Source organism: Salmo trutta, chromosome 37 (assembly GCF_901001165.1).
Source record: "Salmo trutta chromosome 37, fSalTru1.1, whole genome shotgun sequence".
NCBI lineage: Eukaryota > Metazoa > Chordata > Actinopteri > Salmoniformes > Salmonidae > Salmo > Salmo trutta.
Genome location: NC_042993.1, coordinates 24,111,294 through 24,138,465, shown reverse-complemented (window position 1 = coordinate 24,138,465; position 27,172 = coordinate 24,111,294). Strand labels below are relative to the sequence as shown.

The following is a 27,172-nucleotide window of genomic DNA, read 5'->3' as shown; positions in this document are numbered from 1 at the left end:
GTTTGCAGTGCTAGTGTTTTGAGTTAATCTGTGTATCTCACATATTATGTGCCCAGTATGATGGAGCAAGAAAACTTTCTTAGCAGGTAATGACAACAGTAGCTGTAGATGTAATGAAACGTTGGCGGCTGGTTGGTAATGAAGCATATCAGTTGGATTCATGTCTGGGTGTTAGGCAGAACTCCTAGGTCCTGGACAGTAGGAGCCAGAGTAGGAGCCAGAGTAGGAGCCAGAGTAGGAGCCAGAGTAGGAGCCAGAGTAGGAGCCAGAGTAGGAGCCAGAGTAGGAGCCAGTAATAAACAAGCAAACACAGGTTACATTTAATGTGATGGATTAGTGCAGTGTTACAAATGGAAGATATGTAATTTTCGACCGTTTTTGAAGGTATATCCTACCTCAAGCTGGTCCCCCGCCGACTCAGCACAGAGAATCAGACTGATACGAACTAAATGGCTCTGTTGGTTGAGATACCTCCTGGGTATTGATAATCGATAGTCCTAAAGTCAATTGGAGAGGTAAATTAAGGAGGTACATTTTTATAAGCTTTCTCAAATGTCAACCAAAGCTTAACATACTTTGTCTCATGGGCTTCACCGAAGTTTAAGGCGTCAGTGCTTTCAGTGGTCGACCGTCCAACCACTCCAACTGTAGAAGATTGTTGGCTTCCACCGAGTTAACCCTAGGAAGACAGAGAAAAATCAGTGTTCCGGAAACTACAACTTCAGGTTATTTTGTGTGCAAATGCAAATAGTTATTATCTGAGATGTTTATATTCACCTTAACAGATGGTGACCCCAGCTAGGAGCGAAAGAGCAGTGAGGTTTCCCAGGTCTCGCCTTCCTTTCGTCCTTCTACCAGTAGCTCTCCTTCTGTTTCTCCTGCGCTTTGTCGATGTTCAGTCCGACCTTGATTGATAATAGAAATAAATGCAATTATATTTCATATTATTACAAATAAATTACTTACATATCTCTTGGAGGGCCCGAAAAATTCATTAACAGCAGACAATAATTTTTACTTGGTCAAAAACCTCCACATCCTTCTCAGTCCGTGCCTGAAGGTGGTCCTCGAAAGCGTTCTGATCTGGATCGACAACTTCCACCACATCAGGTGGAGTTTCAATGATCTGAAAGTACGTTATACAAAAATATCAATAGACAAACACTAAGTCAATCACACATTTGAAAGACTATAGTGTATGCAATTATTGTATATACAGTACTATTGCATTGTTTACTTCAGTCTGCTGCCGCTCCCGTCCGTACATCAGGCGATCGGCGAGTACTCTGTGGAGGCCTGGACGCTGCTGTTGTGTGCAAAGAGAATTACCTTCAGGTTGTCCTCCCACCATTCCTGGTACGCGGCAAGGGACATGCCCATGGCAATCTTGAGGGTCTGGTTGGTCCGTTTATCCAAAACCTGGAGGAGGGGGTAGGAAAACGATATCTATTGACAATGTAAAATATTGAAATATGTCTTATGTACCATAAAATAAAATTTTAAAAACAGAATATAACCAATAATCTCCGTACCTTGTTTCACTCAAGATGGCCTCAGGAGAACTGTGGGTGTTGAAGATGTCCATCACCTTGGAGGTGGCAATCTATTTTTGGTTCCAAGCAACCTTTTTAATAGGTTACAGAAGGAAATTTAGAGTTTAAAGCACATTCTCTTCCTTTACTGACCTTAATGGATATTGCTTCCACCCACTTGGTAAAGTGATTGGTCACCGTCAGACACCAGCGGTTGCCATTCCTGGATTTAGTGAAGGGTCCGATCAGGTCCGCCACTAACATTTTAAAGTGTTAGAGAGAAGATTACTTTATTCTTACCCGTATCTGTGTCATGCAGTATGCAGATTTTCATATTTGTAAGGATACTAAAACACACACACACACACACACACACACACACACACACACACACACACACACACACACACACACACACACACACACACACACACACACACACACTATAATAAATAAAGCAACCATTACAAAACAACTTATCAGGGCAAAAATTGTATTGTTACACTTATCGATCATGGTGAAACAACTTTGATGGGCTTCAACTCTAGCGCAACAGTCTTCACCCTCTCAAACTTAACTTCTGGCAGGCTAGACAGGTACTGACTTTTTAAGCACAAAGTCACATTGAAACACCGTGTGCCCTCTGATATGACATTCATTGAAATCACAATCATTTCAGATATAATAGAATGTGATTGATAAAAGGTTATTTCACTTGCCAAGCTGTGCACATCCTTGACAAGCCCACGCCAGAAGAAGCGTAGGTTTATTTTTGCAATCATGCGCTTCATTCTGAAATGGCCAGATGCTTTCGGTCAGCACAGCCTCCTTAATAAAAAGCACCCTCCTGTGAGGCTAGCCATCCTTCCCTCGTAGGTACATGTGATTGCCTAACAAGTTGGAAGAGAAGAGTTGTTGAAATAGTGATGTCTAAGTCAATTTGGAGTGCTGTCTTCCTGTTTCTCTCTCCCCCTCTGTCTTCCACTCTCTTCCCAACTCGCTTTCCCTCTCACTTTCATTCTTAAAATGTTCTCCCCCCCTTGTAACGTTCGTCGTTCAAGGTAGACCAAGGCGCAGTATGAGTTGAGTTCATCTTTTATTTTAAAGGTGAGCCAGCCAGACAAAAAAAAAACCCTAACAACACAACAACCAAAACCCTTCGTAGTGCAACCCACATGCAACCAAACAAAGACAAGATCCCACAACTGACTGTGGGGAAAAAGGGCTGCCTAAGTATGATTCCCAATTAGAGGCAACAATAGACAGCTGCCTCTGATTGGAAACCATACTAGGCCAATCAAAGGAAAAAACAACATAGAATTACAACACATAGAATGCCCACCCCATGTCACACCCTGACCTAACCAAACAGAGAAAAATCGGCTCTCTCAGGTCAGGGCGTGACAGTACCCCCCCCCCCCCCCCCAAACTGTCACGCCCTGACCTGAGAGAGCCGAGAGACTAGTCAAGGAACATAGTATCTCCACCTTACCTGTCACTCTAGAGCCACTTCAATTTGCATACCGCCCCAATAGGTCCACAGACGATGTAATCGCCATCACACTGCACACTGCCCTATCCCATCTGGACAAGAGGAATACCTATGTAAGAATGCTGTTCATTGACTATAGCTCAGCATTCCACACCATAGGACCCTCCATTCTCATCATTAAGCTTGAGGCCCTGGGTCTCAAACCCGCCCTGTGCAATTGGGTCCTGGACTTCCTGACGGGCTGTCCCCCAGGTGGTGAAGGTAGGAAACAACATCTTCACTTCGCTGATCCTCAACACTGGGACCCCACAAAGGTGTGTGCTCATCCCCCTCCTGTACTCCCTGTTCACCCATGACTGCGTGGCCATACACAACTCAATTATCAAGTTTGCAGACGACACAATAGTAGTTGGCTTGATTACCAACAACGATGAGACAGCCTACAGGGAGGAGATGAGGGCTCTCAGAGTGTGGTGTCAGGAAAATAACCTCTCACTCAACGTCAACAAAACAAAGGAGATGATTGTTGACTTCAGGAAACAGCAGAGGGAGCACCCCCCATCAACAGCAGTGGAGAAAGTGAACAGTTTTAAGTTCCTCTGCATACATATCACTGACAAACTGAAATGGTCCACCCACACAGACAGTGTGGTGAAGAAGGCGCAACAACGCCTCTTCAACCTCAGGAGGCTGAAGAAATGTGGCTTTTACAGATGCAGAATTGAGACCGTCCTGTCTGGCTGTATCACCGCCTGGTACGGCAACTGTACCATCCACAACCGCAGGGCTCTCCAGAGGTCTACACAACACATCATCAGGGGCAAACTACCTGCCCTCCAGGACACCTACACCACCCGATGTCACAGGAAGGCCAAAAAGATCATCAAGGACAACAATCACCCGAGCCACTGCCTGTTCACCCCGCTATCATCCAGAAGGCAAGGTCAGTACAGGTGCATCAAAGCTGGGACCGAGAGACTGAAAACAGCTTCTGTCTCAAGGCCATCAGACTGTTAAACAGCCATCTCTAGCACAGAGAGGATGAAATCATTGGCCACTTTAATAAATGGAACACTAGTCACTTTAATAATGCCACTTTAATAATGTTTACATATCTTGCATTACTCATCTCATATATGTATATGTATATACTGTATTCCATACTATCTATTGCATCTTAGCCTATGTCACTCTGACATTGCTCATCCATATATTTATACATTCTTATTCCATTCCTTACTTAGATGTGTGTGTATTAGGTTTTTGTTGTGGAATTGTTAGATATTACTTGTTAGATATTGCTGTACTGTCGGAACTAGAAGCACAAGCATTTCGCAACATTCACAACAACATCTGCTAACCATGTGTATGTAACCAATACATTTGATTTGATTTGACTGTCAGTAAGAAAAGGAAAACTGCTGATGCACCACCAAATTTAGAAATTGTGTATTCTACTATTCTCAACAGTATGTTCCCCAAAAATATATTTTTAAATGTTGGTCGGGGGCCTAGGCAAGAGTTTTCCAAACTCGGTCCTGGGGCGGGCCCCCTCTGGGTGCACGTTTTGGTTTTTGTCCAAGCTCTATACAGCTGATTAAAATAACCAACTCATCATCAAGCTTAGATTATTTGAATTAGATGTATAGTACTAATCAAATCAAACTTTATTTGTCACATGCGCCGAATACAACAAGTGTAGACTGTGAAATGCTTACTTACAAGCCCTTAACCAACAGTGCAGTTCAAGAAGAAGAAAATATTTACCAAGTTGACTAAAATAAAAGTAATAATAAAAAGTAACACAATAAGAATAACAATAACGAGGCTATATACAGGGGGCACCGGTACCAAGTCAGTGTGCAGGGGTACAGGCTAGTTGAGGTAATCTGTACATGTAGGTGGGGGCGAAGTGACTATGCATAGGTAACAACAGTGAGTAGCAGCAATGTACAAAGGTGGGGGGGTCAATGTAAATTGTCCAGTGACGATTTTATGAATTGTTCAGCAGTCTTATGGCTTGGGGGTAGAAGCTGTTGAGGAGCCTTTTGGTCCTAGACTTGGCGCTCCGGTACCGCTTGCCGTGTGGTAGCAGAGAAAACAGTCTAGAACTTGGGTGACTGGAGTCTCTGACAATATGGGCTTTCCTCTGACACCGCCTATTATATAGGTCCTGGATGGCAGGAAGCTTGGCCCCAGTGATGTACTGGGCCATTCGCACTACCCTCTGTAGAGCCTTACGGTCAGATGCCGAGCAGTTGCCATACCAGACGGTGATGCAACCGGTCAGGATGCTCTCGATGGTGCAGCTGTAGAAACTTTTGAGGATCTGGGGACCCATGCCAAATCTTTTCAGTCTCCTGAGGGGGATAAGGTTTGGTCGTGCCCTCTTCATGACTGTCTTGGTATGTTTGGACCATGATAGTTCGTTGGTGATGTGGACACCAAGGAACTTGAAACTCTCGACACACTCCACTACAGCCCCGTCAATGTCATCCATGATCAGCTCCTTAGTCTTTCTCACATTGAGGGAGAGGTTGTTGTCCTGGCACCACACTGCCAGTTCTCTGACCTCCTCCCTATAGGCCGTTTCATCGTTGTCGGTGATCAGGCCTACCACTGTTGTGTCATCAGCAAACTTACTAGGGCAAAAACCAAAGTGTGCACCCAGGGGACCAAGTTTGGTAAACCCTTGCTTAGGTGACCACCTACGTAGCTTACAGTATACCAAGGGCCAGCCCTGCTTCAAGCAGTGTAGGCATGTGTGTAAAACCCTTGAATTCATTGATATTAAAGTGTTCACCATTATTATATTCTGTGTTTGCAGGTAAGCCAAGCATTTCTCTATTTCAGGGCATTGATTTGGAAAAGAGGAATTCAATAGCAATGTAGGTTTTTCTTTCATTATCATGAATATTGGCCTTGTTTGATATTCATAGAGAATATTATGAGAAGATAAATTGTTTCATCTTAGATTTCATTGAACCATGTCATGAGAGAATAACTCCCCTTGATCCAGTGGGGTGTTGCCAGAGAGGATTGATAGATTAGAAATTGGGTTATGAAGGAATTTAGCAAAACACTACCGAACCACGTCAATTTGATCTGATGAAATCCCTTTTTTATTGTGGTGAGTTTGGCTCAAGACCTGTGAAAATATTGTATTGCTGTTGTAGATGGACTCATTCAAATAAGTTGATTTGTTGGGGGGGGGTGCAGTTAAATGCCCTTTGTAAGCGTTGTTTCATAATGTTCAAGGCTACTTTTTTTTAGGTGTTAGTTAGGGGTTTTATATCATGTCACATGTGACAGTTCTATGGATAAAGACAATTTGATGGAGCTCAGATGTGCTTTGTTCTGAGGCAAGGGGTGGGGCAGGGGTTAAGGGGTTAAGGTGTTACATTTTCATCTGAGCAGGTCGGGGACAGTGTGAGACAGCCAGGTGGCTCTGGGGAGCAGAGGAGACACCCCTAGTTCAATATTTCATCCTGACGGATCTTGATGGTGTGAGAAGGGTCAGCGGTGAAGACCGATGGGAAAATGCTAAAGTACCACTCATACTGGAGAAAATACAATCTGAGACAAGAAGCAGAAAGCCGAGGTATAGATAAGTGGAACGAGAGGCGCAATGGAGAAAAAGAGCAGACAGAGAGGGCGGGAGAAAGAATGGGTTATAAAGGAGAGATTGGAGAAATAGAGAGGGGGAGAGAGAGAATTATCCTCATGCTTGCTCCGTATTCATCAAAAGTAGTCCATTCAGGCTCTCTCTCTCTCTCTCTCTCTCTCTCTCTACATACATTTGAATCATTTAACACTCTTATTTAGCGTTACTGACAGTAAGTGCCTGTATCAAGGGGAACAACAGCATAAAACGTACATTCTTTTATAGAATCCAAAACCTTTTAAAACCCCTTAAAAAGCAGTAATATTCACAGGAGCAATATGCATAATGAACCCCCACTCCAGCCTTCTGTGCAGCATATTGAATAAGAAGCCCAATTGAAGAGCTCAACAGTGCCACTGCCCCTTTGCATAGTAATGATAGACACACACACACAAATTCCACTGAGATCCACTAGACCTATTTTCCTCTACACATGATGAAGAAACACACTCGAATCCTTTTCAATTTGAGATGCTTCAACCCTAAGGAGGAGAGATAAACAAGCACAACAATAGAAAGAAAACAGAATGTTCCCTGAGGCTTTTTGAGCCAAGTTAACACTTTGAAGAAGATGAAATTGATCTGCACTAACAGAATAATATTCCTATTAGAATATTAAATTGAATCAAGATTCTATGAGTTTCATTCTACTCACGGTCACTGTGAATGTTCCTATCCAGTGACCCACTCAAGTACACTATGGGGAAATTCCTTCTCGTCTCTCTCTCTCTCTCTCTCTCTCTCGCTCTCATTCTCCCTATCTCTCCTCCTGTTGCAAACAAATCCATATTACACCAAACATATCCACTTCACACGGTATATGATTACGAAAAAGTACTCAAAGTTTAACAGTTGTACTCAGACAGTGAGGGAAAATGGATTGATCTTTCTCTACCGCTGTCTTTCAGCATCTTCAGGGGATAAATCCACTAGTCTGTGCGCTCAGTTTACAGCAGACTCTCTTCTCTTCACCCCTCAGACCTCATTGCTTCCTCTCTTCCCTTCTCAACTTCCTCTCATGTGATAAGGGTCTGCGTTTTTATTAACACCTGGGAAGCTTGTTGTTTCTCATTAGTTATGAGCGTCCCCCGCATTTGACTTGCAAATGTTTTGGTGTGGCAACAATCTATAGCGGCGTGTCTGTTGATAACTAACTGACTGGCCCAGGCAGCGAGGTAATTGGGAAACGTATAGGACGGAGGATTACTTTTGACAGGTCATTCATCCCACTTTAGTTAATGGTAAGCGTGCCTGGCGGCCGTGAATGGAACATTCAGACCTCACGGTGGGGGCTGGCTCAGTGTATTGACCAGTCATTCTCGCTCTCGCTCTCATTCCCTCTCTCTCTCTGATGCCGTCACATTACTGCAGTGGTGGAATCCTAACCAGTAGACTACAAGGACACATAAAGCATAAGTATGATATTGGGCAGCATTTGAGCTGCTGCCACAGTCTTTTACTAAATGTATAAGCACACAAAATACTATTATTTTGAATATAATTATGACAATATGCAAAAAGGCTGATCTATGGATTCATTTGACCTAATGTTTTATACAGTGATATATGGGCCTTGTATAGGTATATAGAAAATAAAATGTTGATAAATTAACAAAAATAGTGCTCAGGGTTTTGTTTGTCCAGTTTATCACAGTTAGGAAGGGAAAGTCACCTACACACACTGCCACTGCGTCTCATCATTGTCTAGTCTTGTTGCATTATCACCTGCTCTGAGTGAACCGGTCCCACGGCCGATGCTCTGAACTGTCCAACAGACAGGCTGCTGTCAGCTGTCGGATAGTATCCATTAAACGGCCGGGTTATTCCTCTGTCGTCAGGGGCGATGGTCCCCCGACATCTCCCAACACATCAGCATGAATCACAGAGGACACATGAATGAAAGGAGACACTCGCTCGGACGGAGAGAATAAAAAAGGGAAAACTACATGTCCGTGGGCTTTGATAATAGGCGTGTGACTTAGCATAAAGATGTGTGTGTGGATGGGGAGATATCTCAGTTGAAGCCGGCTCCCAGCAGGAGGTTCTCTGTGCAGTATGTGGCGCAGTGGGTGGCTGATGGGAGAGTCTGATGGAGGAATAATGTGTCACAAGGAATGCAGCTGTGCTGGTTAAGGCCCTGTTCACACTCAAGTGTGAACTGATTTACAAACACTAGCGGTTCTGGGGGGGGGGGCCCTGTGACAACAATTTTGGACCCCCTTGTGGCCCCCCTAAATGTGGAGCATGAAATAATTTTTACATAACAAATTTTTGCTATCGTTCTTTTTTTACATCCGTTATTAGACAGTGGCAACGCGGAACACTAATGATTATGAACATGGTCTTTTGCCTGCTAATGCCTGCAATGCATTGAAGAAAACGATATGACAACAATAACGTCTAATGTACCCACCCCCTCTAACAGTACAACTGGCCCCAGCTTGGCCCCCCCAGTTGAAATGGTCTAGAACCGCCACTGTTTACAACGCATTTGTTTAAACGGTTGTGATAAAACAGAGTTTTTCTGCACCAAAATAATTACACAAGTGCTGTGGAGACACCGTAAAAAAATGTTTTGCAGACAAGCTCTATCAGGTTGTATCACCATTGTGTGAAATACGTTGTACATCAGTTGTACAACCGGAGTGTGTACGGGGCCTCAGCTGAGTGGTGGAGGACTGTGGAATGGACACATTTTATACAGTAGATCTAGAAGAGAGTTCTGTGAATGTTATGTGATGAGGCTATGTGAACACACAGTGAATATACACCGAAACACACCAAGGTTACCTGTGTGAAGTACTTCCCTAGTAACTTTGGTGTATTGTGTGTTTATTATTCTAAGTCTACATAGCCCTGTCCCAATATTAATTTGACACTGATTGTGATGGTATTTCTGCATTTCTGACACTCAAGCCCAGTGCGTGTTTTAAGTAGAAGGTCATCCTGTTTTTCGTGGCACAGATGTTTCTCACACTCGATCCGTTTCCAGTCCTCCATATTAGCCTATTTCCCAGCAGGCTGTAGCTAATGTATCGGTACTGAAGCTTTCCCTGCCAGGGACCTGTGCCAGATTCATGTCATCTTCTCTCCAAAACTTGGGTGAGATTTACAATGGAAGAATGTTGCGTAAGACACATTTCTTCAATTCACCCACAGTGTAGCACTACTACACTATGATTGCGTTAATCCAATTATGTTCTTGTAGAATGTTCCCTTTTTAACAGTATAGTTGTAGCCCTATAGATCTAGATCTATAGACAGGTGGGTTATTTAGCAATAAACCGATGCGTGTGTAACTGTGGAGCACAACAGGGGGGTTTGGCTTAAAATCAAAGGATTGTTGACATGTAAACTATATTTCCTCTCCAAATCTTTATTGAAAACATAAATACATTTGCACAATGAGCACTTATTGTCTCTCAAATACAGCGTTACTGTAGTTGGTTAGCTAGCTAGCAAATGTTTGTCACATTAGCATAGACGTGACAAGAGTCAAAAACACCTCAAAACAATGTTATCAATAACAAGATGCAACAAGCTGAAGCGATCCACCTACGATTCCCCACATGGCAGCTTCTTGTCATTGTTGCTAGCGATTTGACGGTCCAGAATCAAAACAACACACAGACTTCTGCTGTGGACGCTCGTGCATCGTTTTTGTGACATTGTCAGCTAACCCGTCTATATACACTACCGTTCAAAAGATTGAGGTCACTTAGAAATGTCCTTGTTTTTGAAAGAAAAACAATGTTTTTGTCCATTTAAAATAACATCAAATTGATCAGAAATACAGTGTAGACATTGTTAATGTTGTAAATGACTATTGTAGCTGGAAACGGCAGATTTTTTAATGGAATATCTACATAGGCGTACAGAGGCCCATTATCAGCAATCATCACTCCTGTGTTCCAATGGCACATTCTGTTAGCTAATCCAAGTTTAGTTCCTCTGCCCAGTGTCTGTGTTCTTATGCCCATCTTAATCTTTTCTTGTTATTGACCAGTCTGAGATATGGCTTTTTCTTTGCAACTCTGACTAGAAGGGCAGCATCCCGGAGTCGCCTCTTCACTGTTGACGTTGAGACTGGTGTTTTGCGGGGTACTATTTATTGAAGCTGCCAGTTGAGGACTTGTGAGGCGTCTGTTTCTCAAACTAGACACTCTAATATACTTGTCCTCTTGCTCAGTTGTGCACCGGGGCCTCCCACTCCTCTTTCTTTTCTGGTTAGAGACAGTTTGCACTGTCCTGTGAAGGGAGTAGTACACAGCGTTGTACGAGATCTTCAGTTTCTTGGCAATGGAATAGCCTTCATTTCACAGAGCAAGAATAGAGTGACGAGTTTCAGATGTAAGTTCTTTGTTTCTGGCCATTTTGAGCCTGTAATTGAACCCACAAATGCTGATGCTCCAGATACTCAACTAGTCTAAAGAAGGCCAGTTTTATTGCTTCTTTAATAAGAACAACAGTTTTCAGCTGTGCTAACATAATTGCAAAAGGGTTTTCTAATGATCAATTAGCCAACATTAACAATGTCTGCACTGTATTTTTGATCAATTTGATGTTATTTTAATGGATAAAAAAATGTGCTTTTCTTTCAAAAACAAGGACATTTCTAAGTGACCCCAAACTTTTGAACGGTAATGTATATCTGACCTCTTACCCCGCCTGATTACTGTCATTTTAATTCAACATTTGAGGTTTCATCCCAATTTTAACCCAATTCATTTTTGTTTACTAATCTAATGCATATAAAAAATAAATAATGTTTGAAGTGTTTTATGTATTTGGTATAGAAAGCCAACAACAGATAGCTCCCCTAATCCAGCTCTAACAATGGAACTTTTCTCCGTGTTAGATGGCTGTTAACTCCTTTAAACTCGGTCATTAGACAGATTGAGGTGCAAACAATATCAAACAGAGAGAAAGAGATTGCAGCAACACATGATAAAGGAAGCAAATGCTTCAACAGAAGTATCTTTTACACCTTCTTCCTGCCCTAAACTTAAAGGATTTGATCAATACACTTTTGTTTTGGGGTACAGCACGACGTTGTTTGAATTGATCATGCGCTGTTGGCTGATGATTATTGAACAATGAAAGACCAAAGAGAGAGTGAACAATTACAGGTTATTGTGTCTACTGACTAAGATTAATGTGCAATATGTCTGTGTCTGAGTTGGAAGACAGCTGCTGTAGCTAATATTAAGCGTCTAACCCACGAAGAAGCTTTAAAGCAGGGCTCATCAACTATATTCAGCCGCGGGCCAATCTTTTCTTGAGCGGATGGTCAGGGGGCTGGAACATAATTACAAATCATTTGCATACTGCAAATTGGCCGCAAGAAGCCCAAACATATATAGTATTTGACTAAAACATAATAACTTCAAACCTTGCTTTGTATACGAACACATATCTCTCTACTATGGAACAGATTTCCAAAATTAAAATCCCTTGTTGTTGATTTGCTGGTGTTTTTACAGTCTTTTGTGTCCAGCAATAAAAAATAAATAATAATAAAAATAAATCACCTGCCACAAGTTAGGGAACCCTGCTCTAAAGCAAATCATTTTCTCTTTCCACCACACCAAGGGATGTAAGGTGGTTGATTTAGAGGTCTGCTCTAACACTGTATCTCACTTAGATTCTATACTCTCCTCTCTCCCCCCAGATGGACCCAGTTCAGAAAGCTGTTATGCATCACACGTTTGGAGTTCCTCCCTTGGCGAAGAGAAGACACGTCTCGTGCAGCGTGTGCCAACTGAGATTCAACTCACAGGTGAGTGAGCTTCTGGAGATCATACGGGGTACCAAATGCCCTCGATGAATCCCGTGTTGTGTTGTACTGACCTGAATAACAAAGCACAGCGGTCCACTCCTACATGCTCGACCCATATTTACAGGATCACAGAAGATGTTGACGAGGTCATACTTCAAGCAAAGTCTTGCTTGAAACATAAGACATAATGGGCTCATGAATCTTGAAAAGTACATGTAATTTGTTATAAAAGAGGACATCATGTGCTATTGTGAAATAGCACATGATGTCACTCGTCTCACATGACGATGTGTCCTGAATAATATATCCAGCACAACATGCCATCTTTATAATCTAGGGCAACTTTCTTGTAAAGGCTTTAAAGTTGGAGTAAGCAACTGTTATCTTGCAATACATTACAGCAGTTGTTTAATAATAAACAAAGTAGTTCTGATATAACCCTCATTACTAAAATGCATGGAAGCTGAATGTACAATTTCCTTATTCTTACCATCAATACGCATTTTCCTACAATTTAAAACACATTTTTGAGCCAGGGGTAGTTAATTCAGTAGCATTCCAAAATGGCATTGTCATACTTCCTCCTCTAAGGAAGCTATCTATCTATTCAGGGCCCCAATGTGCTAGTGATTACTCAATGCGGCAGTTATTATTTCTTCAGCATTGAGGTCTAGCTCAGGATAATCATCATCCATCCCAGCCATCAATCACAACTCCTGAGCAAATAGATAAAGATGGTGTTTACCTATCAAATCTCCGTGGTACCGAGATAGGGAGAAGAAATTTCAGTTTGATGTCACTTGGGCATCAAAAATACTTTAGCATCTTTGCAGATTGACTATATAGGAGTTTAAATTGGATGGAGAAACCTGGTGGACTTGGAGGTTGTTTGGATGGTGCGTGTAGCTTAACTTACTTTGGTGAAGAATGGAATACCTGAACTTTTGAGTGGTGAAAAAAGCTAAAATACATACAATATGATTTAATTAAAGCGGTCTTTCCATTGTACCATATAATTGGGATATTCCCACCCAGTTTTCCTCTGCGCTAAGTCAAAAATGCCTCAATAAGCTGACACAGCTCTCAAATATCTTGCTGAAACAGTAAAACTATTTTTTACCTTAGAGGAGGATTCTTTAGAGGAGGATGTCTCCTCACATTTCAACCTGAGGAGATAACTATTGATGTTCTGATTGGTGACCAGTAAAACACAAGCCACAAACACACCCACTACCACCAAACCAGTCTCACACTGTGGAGAACTTCACACTCACTCTCTCCACCTCTTGCTTGGCTGTTGACAGAAAATGGCAGTCTATAAAAAGGGCCTGAAGTATCTGCTTTTCTTCTTCAACTTGCTGCCTTGGATCGATGGATGCATCCTTATGGGTGTCTCCATCTACCAAAGTAAATATGGATGGAGGCAGTATTGCAGATGAAGCAGTCCCAGCTCTAAACCTGCTCTTAGTCATTGGAGACATCATCATGGTATTTGGCTTCCTAGGTTGTGTTGGAGCTATTGTTACAAGGTAGGGTATATAGAAGATAGCCCTATTTGGTAAAAGATCAAGTCCATATTATGGCAAGAACAGCTCAAATAAGCAAAGAGAAACCACAGTTCATCATTACTTTAAGACATGAAGGTTAGTCAGTCCTAAAGTTAAAGTTTAAAGTTTCTTCAAGTGCAGTCGCAAAAACCATCAAGCGCTATGATGAAACTGGCTCTCATGAGGACCGCCACAGGAAAGGAAGACCCAGAGTTACCTCTGCTGCAGAGGAGAAGTTCATTAGAGTTACCAGCCTCAGAAATTGAAGCCCAAATAAATGCTTCACAGAGTTCAAGTAACATACACGTGGTTTTATTGATCTAATTACACGGCCAGCAAGATATTTCCATATAGCCACCCATATACTGTAACATAGTGACTATAACCCAACCAAAAAATGTCACCGGTTTGGCTGATCTATATGTTTAGAGTATATTTTAAGAATGATTTAAAGAATGCACAGAACATGAAATATCACACGTGGGAATGTACTTTAATTTTTCTGTGCGATGATTGACTGACTAAATGGCTAATTGACAGTCTTATTTGGTAAGATGTCTTTCTCACTTATAGACCATCCAAAAATGAATTGCCTCCTTCCCCACCTTAATCTGGTCTGTGTCAAATCTCAAGTATCATTAAGGCAATTCTTCCACATCATTGCTCTAATGAAAGATTAATTATGGTCTTGATTACACTAAACACTCATCCATATCACTTCTGGCAAAAATCTACTGATGGCTTGGATAACTGGAGCATGATATAAGGAAGCAATATATTGGAGGAAAGATAACATAGACATGAACCAGGTTTCCATCCAACCTTTTTATGCATGTAAAGAACATGTCAGATCAAAAATGTCGTAACAGGCCTGATGGAAACAGCAAATTTGTCAGAAAACTTTCCAAATGTCAACCAAACAAAATACGCTAGACAAGGTGGGATCTTTTTGGGTCTGTAAAATGAATGATGCGAGAAATGACGGTGGAAATGCCTTTATGCGCAAATATTGATAGAATGACCATCATATCGAAGTAAATTTGAAGTCACGCGATGATATTGTGTGGTCCTTCCACTACGACTCGTTTAGCAGGCTGTATATTAGGCTACAGATGAAATAAGTTATGATGAACTTCACAGGGTGGTGAAAGTGCAAGTTGATGAGCTTGATGATCCTTTACAATAAATATCTAGGGTCTTATTCTGATGACATGATAATCGATGCTTGGCTGCCATTCGGAAAAATTAAAATAATCTTGCTCTTATCATGTAGGTAGCCTATCCGCACTGTATCTGCAAGATGGTGGTTAGAGCGCACGTGCCAAGACCAGAGATTCGCTATATAACACATCATTTCTTCTGACTTCAGAATATTTGCATGAAAATCTGTTGCCAATTGGATGGAAACCTAGCTAGTGCCATGCTTGGCTTTTTTTTGGTTCCTTGCATTAGAGGATTTAGTATTTTATGCATTTTCCAATGCCAGTAATTGTCTATGTCCTCCACAGACTAAATCAATTTAGGTTGAGTGTAGAGAAAAGGTTTTTATTCTGGAAATTTCCATTTTGTTGATTTGCTCTAATGAGATGGAGAAATGTTCTCCTAAAAATTGCAAACAGCAAGTAAGAATTCTTGTCACGGGCAAAGTCAGCCAGAAAGTATGTGGAGGTAAACAAGGACGACTGAAAGTTTTTGCATGTGGCCCAGTCCATGCGTCTGGGTAAATCCGTTGTGAAGGTGAATCTTGGAAGAATCGTGTCTGGACTCTAAACTCAAACAGCTACATTAATGAAACATCAGACTATCACAGATTCACCGTCACATGGCCCCTGATACTATACTGACATGCGAGACAAAGACAAACATCACATAACAGGCAAAGGAGCATGGATAACATTGTAAATTAAACTGGGACAAACTCTGCAGCGCACTGTGTTTTGTATATTTTAGTTTTTGGTCATAGTTTGGCCAGGTTTAAATCGAGCCTGCTATTTGTTCTTCTCGCAGAGCCAAGCCGTAGCCCACTACAAAGGAACAAAACACGCCAAGAAGCTGAAATCTCTGGACGCTACCAAATGTAAGCTCAAAGGTTCAGTGGTCACCAAGGAAACCACCAACTACGAAACCCCTACTAAGAGCATCAACCCTCCAGCAATGTGCTACGGCACTGACAGGAAAGGTTGGTAATTTTCCTTTACTTTCCTTCCGTATCCGCTGTTTTTTCCAATCCCCTTCCACTCGCTCTGTCTGTCACTCTTTTCTTTGTCACATCCATCCAACAAATTTCAAAAGGTGCCGAGTCTGCCGAAATACCTGACCAGGTCCCTTTGGTGTAAAGGTTGCAAAAGAAAACAGTACAGAAACAGTGTGCTGATAGTTCTCTTTCTTCACATCCATTTGTTTTCACCTGGATAACATTACTGTAAATGTTGTATATCTGATCATGGTGTCACAATAGAGGAAGTTGGGAGCAGGAGGAAGTAGATACAGGAGACGTCTTGATGATGTATATTTAGTACAGGAGACAGGCACCAGGACCAGATAAGCTTGACTGTCTTTTATCTTTCTAAAATGTAGTCAGTGGAGGGTGACCTTCTGTCAATTCCATTAATCTTACAGCTAAATCCATTGGACCTGGAGAACCAGAGTGCTATCTGGGTAACCTCTGTCCACTTGTAAAGTATTCCTGTATCCATCTTTAATTGCCTAATAAAACGGCACCAATGAAACCTTGGACCATGGCTTTCCAGGATTAGGTCTGAGTGCCTCAGTATAGGGCCTACAATCCAATGTTCCATGAGTAAGCGATTTTAAACCAGGAGCACATTTCTGGAGCACATACAAGCATCCATATTTTTATTTTACCTTTATTTAACTAGGCAAGTCAGTTAAGAACAAATTCTTATTTTCAATGACGGCCTAGGAACAGTGATCATGGTGTCACATGGTGTCATGTGTCACCATGACACCAAGTGCCTTGTTCAGGGGCAGAACGACAGATTTGTACCTTGTCAGCTCAGGGATTCGATCTTTCGGTTACTAGTCCAACGCTCTAACCACTAGGCTACCTGCCGCCCTATAATTGAGCTCAGGTTCTGCGATTCCTCTTCACACTCTGTAAGGCGCTGCATTGTGAACACTCTGGTCCCACATGCTCACACCTGCAGAATAGGATAATTCACAATGTATGGAGAGGGTATCAACATATTTCAAAAGACATAAGATATTTATTCCAATGGGACAATGTTTTGTCCCCACGTTCTAGTTTCTTTACCCCTACCTACATGTACGAATTACCTCGACTAACCTGTACCCCCGCACATTGACTCAGTACCGGTACACCCTGTATATAGCCTCGTTATTTTATTGTGTTATTTATTGTGTTGTTTTATTGTGTTTTTATAATTTTTTACTTTAGCTTATTTGGTAAATATTTTCTTAACTCTTTCTTGAACTGCATTGTTGGTTAAGGGCTTGTAAGTAAGCATTTCACGGTAAGGTTTGCACCTGTTGTATTCGGAGCATTTGACAAATAAAGTTTGATTGGAGTTGTGAAGGTAGAGTATACCAGGTAACTTTTTAAAATAACGTTTGCTCCACAATGGGGGATTTCGTCAATGTATGTGTTGGTCCTCCTCATGTTTTAATTGAAACCCCCTTTAACGAGAGCTGATATCACTCTTCAGTCTGGTACGCACCTAATGAATTCCAAAACAAGCTTTAGTTTATTCAGACAGTATATCTTTTAATATTTATGTATTTGTTAGAGAAATGCAGTCCAGAGCTCACTCATAGGTGTGTTTCAAGAGCAAGCCCACGTCTCACTACGTGGAAAATATTGTTCACAAAATAATGTTTAAAAATAAGACCCTGAAAGGCCTCAAAGACAGACCATTAAACACTGTATCGGGAAAGGAACAAATAGCCATAAATCATTTTCATCACTGACCTCCCAAAACAAAACAAGCAGGTTTCTCCTCCACCTCACTATCGTGTCTACAAAGCGTGGGAGCGTCCGTTTGTCAAAAGTGGCGTTGGGTAATGAATATTAATGTGCTCAGATGTCAGGGAAATTAATTGGCGAGGCGGGTAAACGCCACATTATCTTTAAGGCTGAAGTATTTAGAGGTATATCAGTGCCCGTGAGCTCCTCTAATGAAAAGCAGAGGTCAGGGAAGAGAAATGGCAACGGAGAGCAGATATGAGGAATGGGGAGAGGAACTGCAGTCTCTCTTGATAGTGGGCTCACAGTGTTGATGCATAACTTCTGCCAAAGAGCCATTATAACACACATTTTGTGTACATGTGAGTTCATGTATTTTCTGTATGCATTTTGAAGATGTGTGTGTGTTTTAGACTTGTGAACTTGTGTGTGGCTTCGAATGGACAGCTGGCCACAGTGAGATTGTATAAATTAGCCAATGACTTAGCCACTGCTTGTCAAGCTGTGTGTGTGGGTGTCTGTCTGTGTATGTGTGCGTGTGCGCATGCACGTGGCTAAGAAAGAGAAGAGTTGCCCATAACGCAGTCGCCATCTCTCAGTTCCAGTCCAGTGCCTGAGGAAATGTACCCTGATATTAGCTATTAAAGAGCAGATTGTCAGGGGAGCCATGCCTGCACTGACAGCAGCTGCACAATAGAACAGGCATGGGGCATGGGGGCTAGCTTAGGCTTGTTCAGCCATCAGTTAACCACTAAAGCTCCCCATGCACGTCTCCTAACTAACAAGGAATTCAAAGATCCAAATCTGTATGCACTGGGTTGGAAAAAGCCCTTACACACAGACATGCATCACAAAGTGGCAAAGCTGATGACTCTGTGCATGAAACCTGCTTTTCACTTGCGTCGAACTAGGATTTACTGTAAATACCCTCATTTGTGAGAAGTTCTGAGGAGGTTTAGGGCTGTAGAAGCCCTTGGTTCTCTATGGTGTAGTAGGTCAGGACGTGACTAGGGGGTGTTCTAGTTTTTTCATTTTTATGTTGGTGCTCTTGGTATGGTTCCCAATTAGAGGCAGCTGATGTTCGTTGTCTCTAATTTGGGATCATACTTAAGTTCTCCATTGTTCCTACCTGGGTTGTGGGATATTGTTTTGTTGAGTGCTGATGTGCGCTCTGTTACTTCACGGTCGTTGTTTGTTTATTGTTTTGTTTAAGTTTCACTAATAAAAGATGTGGAACTCGAATCACGCTGCGCCTTGGTCCGTCTATCCCAACAACCGTGACACTGGAGAATGAATTCCAATGAGGAAGGAGGGGTGGAATGAGTCAACGTAAGATCTATGACCCATGCTGTGAAATATTTCAAAGATAATTTTGCTCTGTTATCCAAATGATAATCACTACCATTATAAATACACTTCTGTATCAAAGCTACTTTATCAAGATCCTAATCACAGTAGATTCAAAACTGCCTCTAGTTGGCCTGAAAATCAAAATGAAGAAAGGAAAGAATGCCTCACAACTGCAGGGCCTTGAGGGGTTTCTGTCCTTTAAGTCATGGTGGCATATAATGGGGCTCAATCTTTTTAATTAAAGAGCTTAGTCCAGCATCATTGAGAAAGGTAATCAGATATCATGGGGCGCTCTGTGATTGCCTTGAAGCATAACGAGAGTAAGGATTTGAGAAGAGCATTTCTGCTCTATCGCCAAAGGAAATCTCCTGGGCAAACTGAGCTGTAGAGGTATAGAAACAGGTGACGTGGGCCTCCCAAGTGGCGCATTGGTCTAAGGCACTGCATCGCAGTGATAGAGGCGTTACTACAGACCCTGGTTCATTCCTGGGCTGTTCCACAACCGGCCGTGGCCGGGAGTCACATAGGACGGTGCACAGCGTCATCCAGGTTAGGGGAGGGTTTGGCCAAGGGGGCTTACTTGGCTCATCGTGCCCTAGTGATTCCTTGTGGTGGGCCAAGTGCCTGCAGGCTGACCCCGGTCGCCAGTTAAACGGTGTTTCCTCTGACACATTGGTGTGGCTGGCTTCCGGGTTAAGCTGGCGGATGTTAAGGAGCGCGGTTAGGCGGGTCATGTTTGGGGAGTTGCAGCGATGAGACAAGATCAAAATTGGGGAGTAAAAGAAAAACTGAAACAGATGACGAAAAAGATGGGGAGCTCTCCGAGAGGGTCATGATAGCTGTCTCTTTTCCCCAATCGAATTCCCTCTTTCTTTGTGGCATCCACTCTCTTTCCCTCTCTCTCTTTAATTGTGTCCCTCTTTTGATTTGATCTCATCTCTTCCCCCTTTCCTTCTGGGGCCCTTGTACTCCCTCCTCTTTCTTTCTTTCACATACTCTATTTTTCATTCCCTCCTTCTCTCTCACTGTTGCTTCCTCTCCAATCTCTCTTTCCCTCTCCACGCTCTCTTTCCCTCTTCATGCTCTCGTTCCGTCTCCTTATTCCTTTCCTTATTTACTCTATTACTCCTTATCTTCCATTTTCTCTCTCTCACTCTCTCTCTCCCTCACTAGCCCCCCCCCCCCCCCCTTAGCCCATAGCTGTCAGTCCCCACCCGCTGCCTCTCTAGATTGATCACAGTCATTACCTTCATTAATGAGAGGTGATTGAGTTCTTAACAGAGCCAGTTAGGTCACAGCGAGTGGGGATATGGATTACTGGAGCCTTCCCAGAGTAGAGGGCGTTTTAGGCCAGCCAAGTACACTATAATCACCTGCTCGCGAAAGGCAAATGGCTCTTTTAAGGGCGATATGGAAGATGAGTGCACTGCAATGCAATGCAAGAACAGACACATGCATGTGCCTACATTGCCTTTTGAACAGGACGCCCTTGATTGAAATGGAGGTGTGTCACTGAAATGGGATTTCCTGTTTAAAAGATGAAGCAACGAAGAGTCACACCCGTGCTTGTGTGTGAACAGTACACAACCACACACATACTGTAAATATAACATACTGTATATACTCACCACAAAAACACATTGTACATAGAGAGAGTACATACTCAAAAGCACATGTATAGAGACACGCATGTGCGCATGCAAGCAAAATACATGTATGTTGACAGACAAACTACAAAAAACGCATTTAACCCTGCTTTTCAAAAAATTCTAATCATTATTTTGTGCTGAAAACCTGCCCACAGAAGGAGGTAGGTTGACAGCTCTTGGTCTCTAGTGAGTTGGCTTTGATTGAGTGATTGGCTTAGTGTGACTGCGGGGTGTTTTGATACCTGGCACTCAAGAGAAGGCTGGGAGTAGCTGGATGATAATTGCAGGGGGGTGAGAGGGCACTGTTATTGTTTTCCTCTTAGCAGAAACAGTATTCATCAGTGACAAGGTGAGGCCCACCATCAATTACCATCCAATTAAAGATTCACTCAAATGCTAATTATGGTGGCGTCATGTGATATAACAGATATCAAGCGTCAAAAATGTCAACTGGAGTGAATGGTGTATATTGTAATGTGGATATTGTAGAGTATTATGAATGAAATGGTTTGGGGTCATGTGGAAGTTCATGTAAAGTTTTCAAATCATTTAATTGAGATCTCATGGAATAAGCAATTACAATTCTTGCACTGGAAGATTGCTCAATACTCAATGACATTAACATTGTCACAAATCACATTCATTCTTTTACGCTCATCAACACTAATAAATGAACGCATTTTTGTGTTTGTAATTACATACCAAACCTAACGGCTGCTCTCAAAATCACCTTAATAGCAGAAAGTGAATGAATAGCTTGTTCTTGGACTGTGATAAATGTGTGTCTAGTGATGTTGTAACTCCCATCAGTATTGTGCTTCTCTGACATAAGGGCCATACAAATAAGGGCCATACATAGTGGTTTGCTAAAATAGCACGACATAATTCACTATTGATTCGCTCCCTTGCCTGGCGATCTTCACTCTGTGTCATTGCAGTAGAGAGAACTGAGAGGAATTGACATCGATCAGGGGATGCTGCCGAGACTAAAATGTCATTTTGGTAAATGAGGAGCCAGTTCACTGTATTTTTTATAACAACTTGTGTTGTTTCTCTCATCAGATCTTATTGATCCATAGATGACTTTGATCTCTCTACATGAGACAATTATTTTTGGTGCAGTAGTCGTCTTGTAACATGTTAATTTACCTTCCCTGCTGAAATAGCACATCTATTGCCCTCTGCAGATGGCTTTCCAGGTGCATCGCCACTACCACTATCTCCTGTGCTCACACTGGCTCCAACCCTGGGATCCCTGGCATCAACCCTGGCACCCATGACATCGATGTTACCACCCCTGGCACCTACGCTGGCATCGAGTCCCAACTCATCCACAGGGACAGAGACTACCTCAGCTACAGGATGGGACGACCGGGCCTCGCCCAAACCCAGCTCACCTTTAGAACCAGACATGGAGGTGGAGCAAGAGGCTGAGACAGACCCGGAGACAGAGGAAGAGAAAGCCAGGCGTCTGCTCTACTGCTCGCTCTGCAAGATGGCCGTCAACTCGGCATCCCAACTGGAGGCTCATAACAGTGGTGAGAGATCCGCCCTCCTCTCAGGGTCTCCTGTCCCTGAGGGGCTCGATTGCTAACCCTGTATAGCAGCTCTTAAATAGAGTTCACTCTTTGGTCAATGTGAAGAACACAGCCAATCATGACCATCAATTGATTGTTAGGGTCTATTCATTGGCAGATAATGTCAGTGTCTCTCAATGCTGTTTACATAATAGTGGCAAAGGACTGTGGATGCAAATGCTTGAAAGACCTTATTGTAACTCACTTTTTCCTATTTTATCATCCAGGTACGAAGCACAAGACCATGCTAGAGGCCAGGAGTGGTGTGGGCTCCATCAAGTCCTTCCCCCGGCCAGGGGTCAAGAGTAACCTAGCTCCGCCCACCAAGGCAGCCACGGGCCTGCAGAACAAAACCTTTCACTGTGAGATCTGCGATGTACACGTCAACTCTGAGACACAGCTAAAACAGGTGAGCTACACCAGGGTGTTACATGAACATTAGCCATTGTATATTATCACAGTTCCATGAGTGAACATTGTGAATTTGGTTAATGGGAATTGTTTGAATTCACTATATTTAAATGTCATGTTCTTATCAGTGGTATAACTGTATCTGTCTCTCTTGGGTTTGTTGAAGTAGTGTCTATTTGGAAATGATTACTAAGCCTATGAAATATAACCTTGACATGGCAGAAAACCGTTTTCAAGCATTGATTACACTAAATGAATAGAAACAAATTAGTAGGTAGACTTTCAAAACTGGATGAATGGAACATGTCTTAAAATTGAATTGGCAAGTTTTCTTATAAATATATTTGGACTTTTAGAGTGCCGCATTGATCATGCAATTTTGACATATTGCATTTACTGGCAATTTTCTTGTACCTCTACGGCTGACAACCCTTCCAAATCAATTAGTGGTGTTCTGTCCTCCTTGGTTGTTTAGATCCCCCTTAACTCTTAAGGATCCTGTCACGCCCTGACCTTAGAGACGTTTATTTTCCTCTAGTTTGGTTAGGTCAGGGTGTGATGTGGGGTGGGAAATCTAGTTTTTCTATTTCTTTGTTTTGGCTGAGTGTGGTTTCCAATCAGAGGCAGCTGTCCATCGTTGTCTCTGATTGGGAACCATACTTAGGCAGCCCTTTTTCCCTCCTTGAGTTGTGGGATCTTGTTTTTGTGTAGCTGCCTTTGAGCAGCCCCAGAGCGCCATGTTTCTTTCTGTTTTACCTGTTTATTGTTTTGTTTGGTTTGGTTTTCTTCAATAAAGTGTGTGGAATTACCGGCACGCTGCGCCTTGGCTGATCTATGACAGGGAGTTTGAGAACAGTGAACATGACAGATCCGGACATTTTTTTCAATTTTCACCTAAAATTACATACCCAAATCTAACTGCCTGTAGCTCAGGACCTGAAGCAAGAATATGCATATTCTTGCTACCATTTGAAAGGAAACACTTTGAAGTTTGTAGAAATGTTCAATTAATGTAGGAGAATATAACACATTAGATCTGGTAAAAGATAATTAAAAGAAAAAAAACATAGTATTTAAAAAAATATGTACAGTCATCTTTGAAATGCAAGAGAAAGGCCATAATGTATTATTTCAGCCCAGGCGTAATGTATATTTTGGCCACTAGATGGCAGCAGTGCATGTGTAAAGTTTTAGACTGATCCAATGAACCCTAATTGGTTTATTAATACATTATCAAGTTCATAACTGTGCACTCTCCTCAAACAACAGCATGGTATTCTTTCACTGTAACAGCTACTGTAAATTGGACAGTGCAGTTAGATTAACAAGAATTGAAGCTTTCTGCCAATATCAGTTATGTCTATGTCCTGGGAAATGTTCTTGTTACTTACAACCTCATGCTAATCACATTAGCCTATGTTAGCTCAACCGTCCCGCGGGGGATAAATCTAGGACCAATCACTTGTAGTCACTCTCTTTCTTACTATATAACCTTACTGTCCTCTCCATCTCTCCTCCAGCACATCAGCAGCAGACGTCACAAAGACCGAGCGGCAGGCAAACCGGCCAAACCCAAATACAGTCCCTACAGTAAACCCCCGAAAGGCCAGGCCACACAACCAGTAAGTCCCTCCTTGTCTCAATACTGACAAAATACAGAATCGTAGGAATCACCTAAACAATCAGAAAGTCTCTACTCCACAAATCTATATCACCAAGATGTGAGAGACACGATTGAGGGTATCTCTTTCTCTTGTTTTGTCATCTAAAACAGTGTTCTTCATTATTTGTTGATTCAATAACCCCTGGATATGAGTTAATACGGTTTGTGACTTTACAGGCGTAGTAAAAATGAAAGTCTGAGACCAGCATGCTAAAGGTGGAATGTATTGGGGATTCATCTGGGGCCAAATGACAGAAAGAAATGAGGGAAAAGTCAAGTTTCCATCATGGGTCTCATAAAGTGGCAGACAGAGATAACTTGCGACCAGGCCCAGGGGTTCACAATCTGTGGGAAATGACTCCTCTAAATCCCATCATGAACTGTATTAACCCAGAGGAGACACTTTTATATGGAAAGAGCAAAGATTCCTCCCAGTAGGTTAGAATACATGAGTCAGTTGATTGACAGCACATAACAATTTCCATCTTGGTGTTCAGAGGAAGCTCCATTTCCCTATCACTAATACAGAAGGCTATTTCAAAGGGCTCCATTGACCTTCAAACCCATACTCTCAGACACTGATTTAGTTTTTGTTCTCTGTCTCTCCCTCTCGCTCTCCCTCTCGCTCTCCCTCTCTGTCTCTCTCTCTCTCTCTCACTCTCACTCTCCAGGTGAAGCTGACAGTGGGGAAGGAGTTGTGCCAACCTCAGATAACCCAGATAATGCCCGCTCACCTGGCAGCATTGGCATCAGCAGCAGCAGCCATGGGCTCGGCCTTCCCTGGCCTCCGCTCCACCCACACTCCTTCCCATGGCCCCACCCTTTTTCAGACACATACCCTCCCTGCTGCCCTGCTCCGCCCCACGCCCGGGCCTGTCAGGACCTCCCATACACAGTTACTGTTTGCCCCCTACTGACTCACAACCCCACCCTATAGACTCCATGGACTTCCCATGACGGACGTGCCACGGAAGTTGTTATGAACCAGAGTCCCCTTCCCTCTGCTTATCCCTCTATACATTTGGACCACAGGCCACCTTCACCAGAATATGGGGATAATAGGCACAGAGGAATTGTTTAACCCATACTGCCAGATAAACCCTACTGGGCTGGCCAGACCTCCCGTTATGGATTTCCCAAGAAACCCATCAATGACCCAGAATGGATCAGCGTCCCCCTTCCCTCTGCGGTTCCCCCTACATTCAGAGAAGAACCACACCGGAACGAATAACGGCTAAAATAAACAGATGGCCGCGGTGTGTTAGCGATCACCTGCTGGGTGTGAACGATCCAAATGATCCAAATGTAGAATCATGGGGAAATAATAGCCGATATTCTGGTCAGAGGCCATAGGACGGCCACCCACGGCTTTTAACCGTTCGTCGTCCTGGTGTGTATCCTCTGAAGACCCACCATCTTCAACAAAACATGTGGACTACAGACAACCTGAAGCATTACATCTGGACTACTGCCCACTCTATTCCATTTGGATTACTACTACTTTACAGTATTAGCACTGCATCTCCTGTTCCACTGGACTACAGGCCAGTCTCATCATTACTGTAGGACCACCCTGTCGAATCTACTCGCCCATCTTCACTGAGTCATTGACTCATCACAATTCCCTCCTTATAGTAGCTAGTACTTAGTAGTACCCACACAGCCACCCACGTTCCTGTGCCATTCTCATACCCATGAATCATACCCAAGAACAGAACTTGGAGTTATATTGTACTGCAATAATGTATAAGACAAACCAGTGAACTATGCAGTGTCATTTCTGTCTAATGCAAGGCACAGTTTGAGCTATAAATGTGCTATAGGGATATCATGTTTGTAAAGACAGTGTCGTACTAAGATCATTGCTTCAGTGGAGGTAGCTATTACTCATGTTTGTAAAAAAAGACTGGGAAGGATCTCCTCTTTTGCTGTTTGCACTTTAAGTCCCCCCTCTGTTGACGTCTACAGTGCATTAGATGGCTAGAGTATGTGTGGAAGTTTCTCTTGCATTACGTGTCTGTGTCTGTTAGTGTGTAAGTGTTTGTTTCTTTGTGTGTGTGCGTGCGTATGTGTGTGGGTGTATATGGGCGTTTGTGTGTGACCTTGCCCTCCACCTTAAAACCATCCCAGCTGACACCCAATAACCATTCTGAATGACCACGTCATGGGCTCAAGGGACCACTAAGGCTTGTGTATAATATCTGTTCATGTGTAAAAGATGAACAATTTCAAATAAAAGACTCTTACTTTGTTAACTTTGTTGATGCTACAATTCACCAATGGGACTGTACAGTGGCAACATGCATGTAGAAAAATGTATGCACTACTGTAAGTCATTCTGGATAAGAGCGTCTGCTAAATTACTCAAATGTAAAATGCACACACTCCTACATGTCATTGTGTCATATAGACATACTCCATAATTGAAAGCTCTCAGCTTGCTTGCTGAGTTTTTTTGTCATGAATCTTGTTCTGGAGGCAGCTCTGCGGAGTGATCGCTAGCTGGCACAGCCACAAAGTAATACAGTCTGATTTTTTACCTAATCCTAACGTTAAATTAAGACC

At 42.6% G+C, this 27,172-nt stretch overlaps 1 protein-coding gene across 2 annotated transcripts in view; it reads left to right on the top strand.

Annotated features, from left to right (window-relative positions):
• The window catches only part of LOC115176953 (zinc finger protein 385D), a 42,837-nt gene extending 15,975 nt beyond the window's left edge, over positions 1 to 26,862 (top strand). Inside the window, exons 3-8 of one of the 2 annotated variants that reach the window (XM_029737376.1) lie at positions 12,360 to 12,467; positions 16,022 to 16,193; positions 22,144 to 22,494; positions 22,761 to 22,942; positions 24,465 to 24,566; positions 25,279 to 26,862. In XM_029737376.1, coding sequence (XP_029593236.1) covers positions 12,360 to 12,467; positions 16,022 to 16,193; positions 22,144 to 22,494; positions 22,761 to 22,942; positions 24,465 to 24,566; positions 25,279 to 25,524 — 1,161 coding nt within the window. In that variant the 3' untranslated portion in view covers positions 25,525 to 26,862. Of the gene's footprint in view, positions 1 to 12,359; positions 12,468 to 16,021; positions 16,194 to 22,122; positions 22,495 to 22,760; positions 22,943 to 24,464; positions 24,567 to 25,278 lie in introns of both variants that reach the window. The other variant, XM_029737375.1, reaches the window with a different exon arrangement.
• The last annotated feature ends 310 nt before the right edge of the window (positions 26,863 to 27,172 follow it).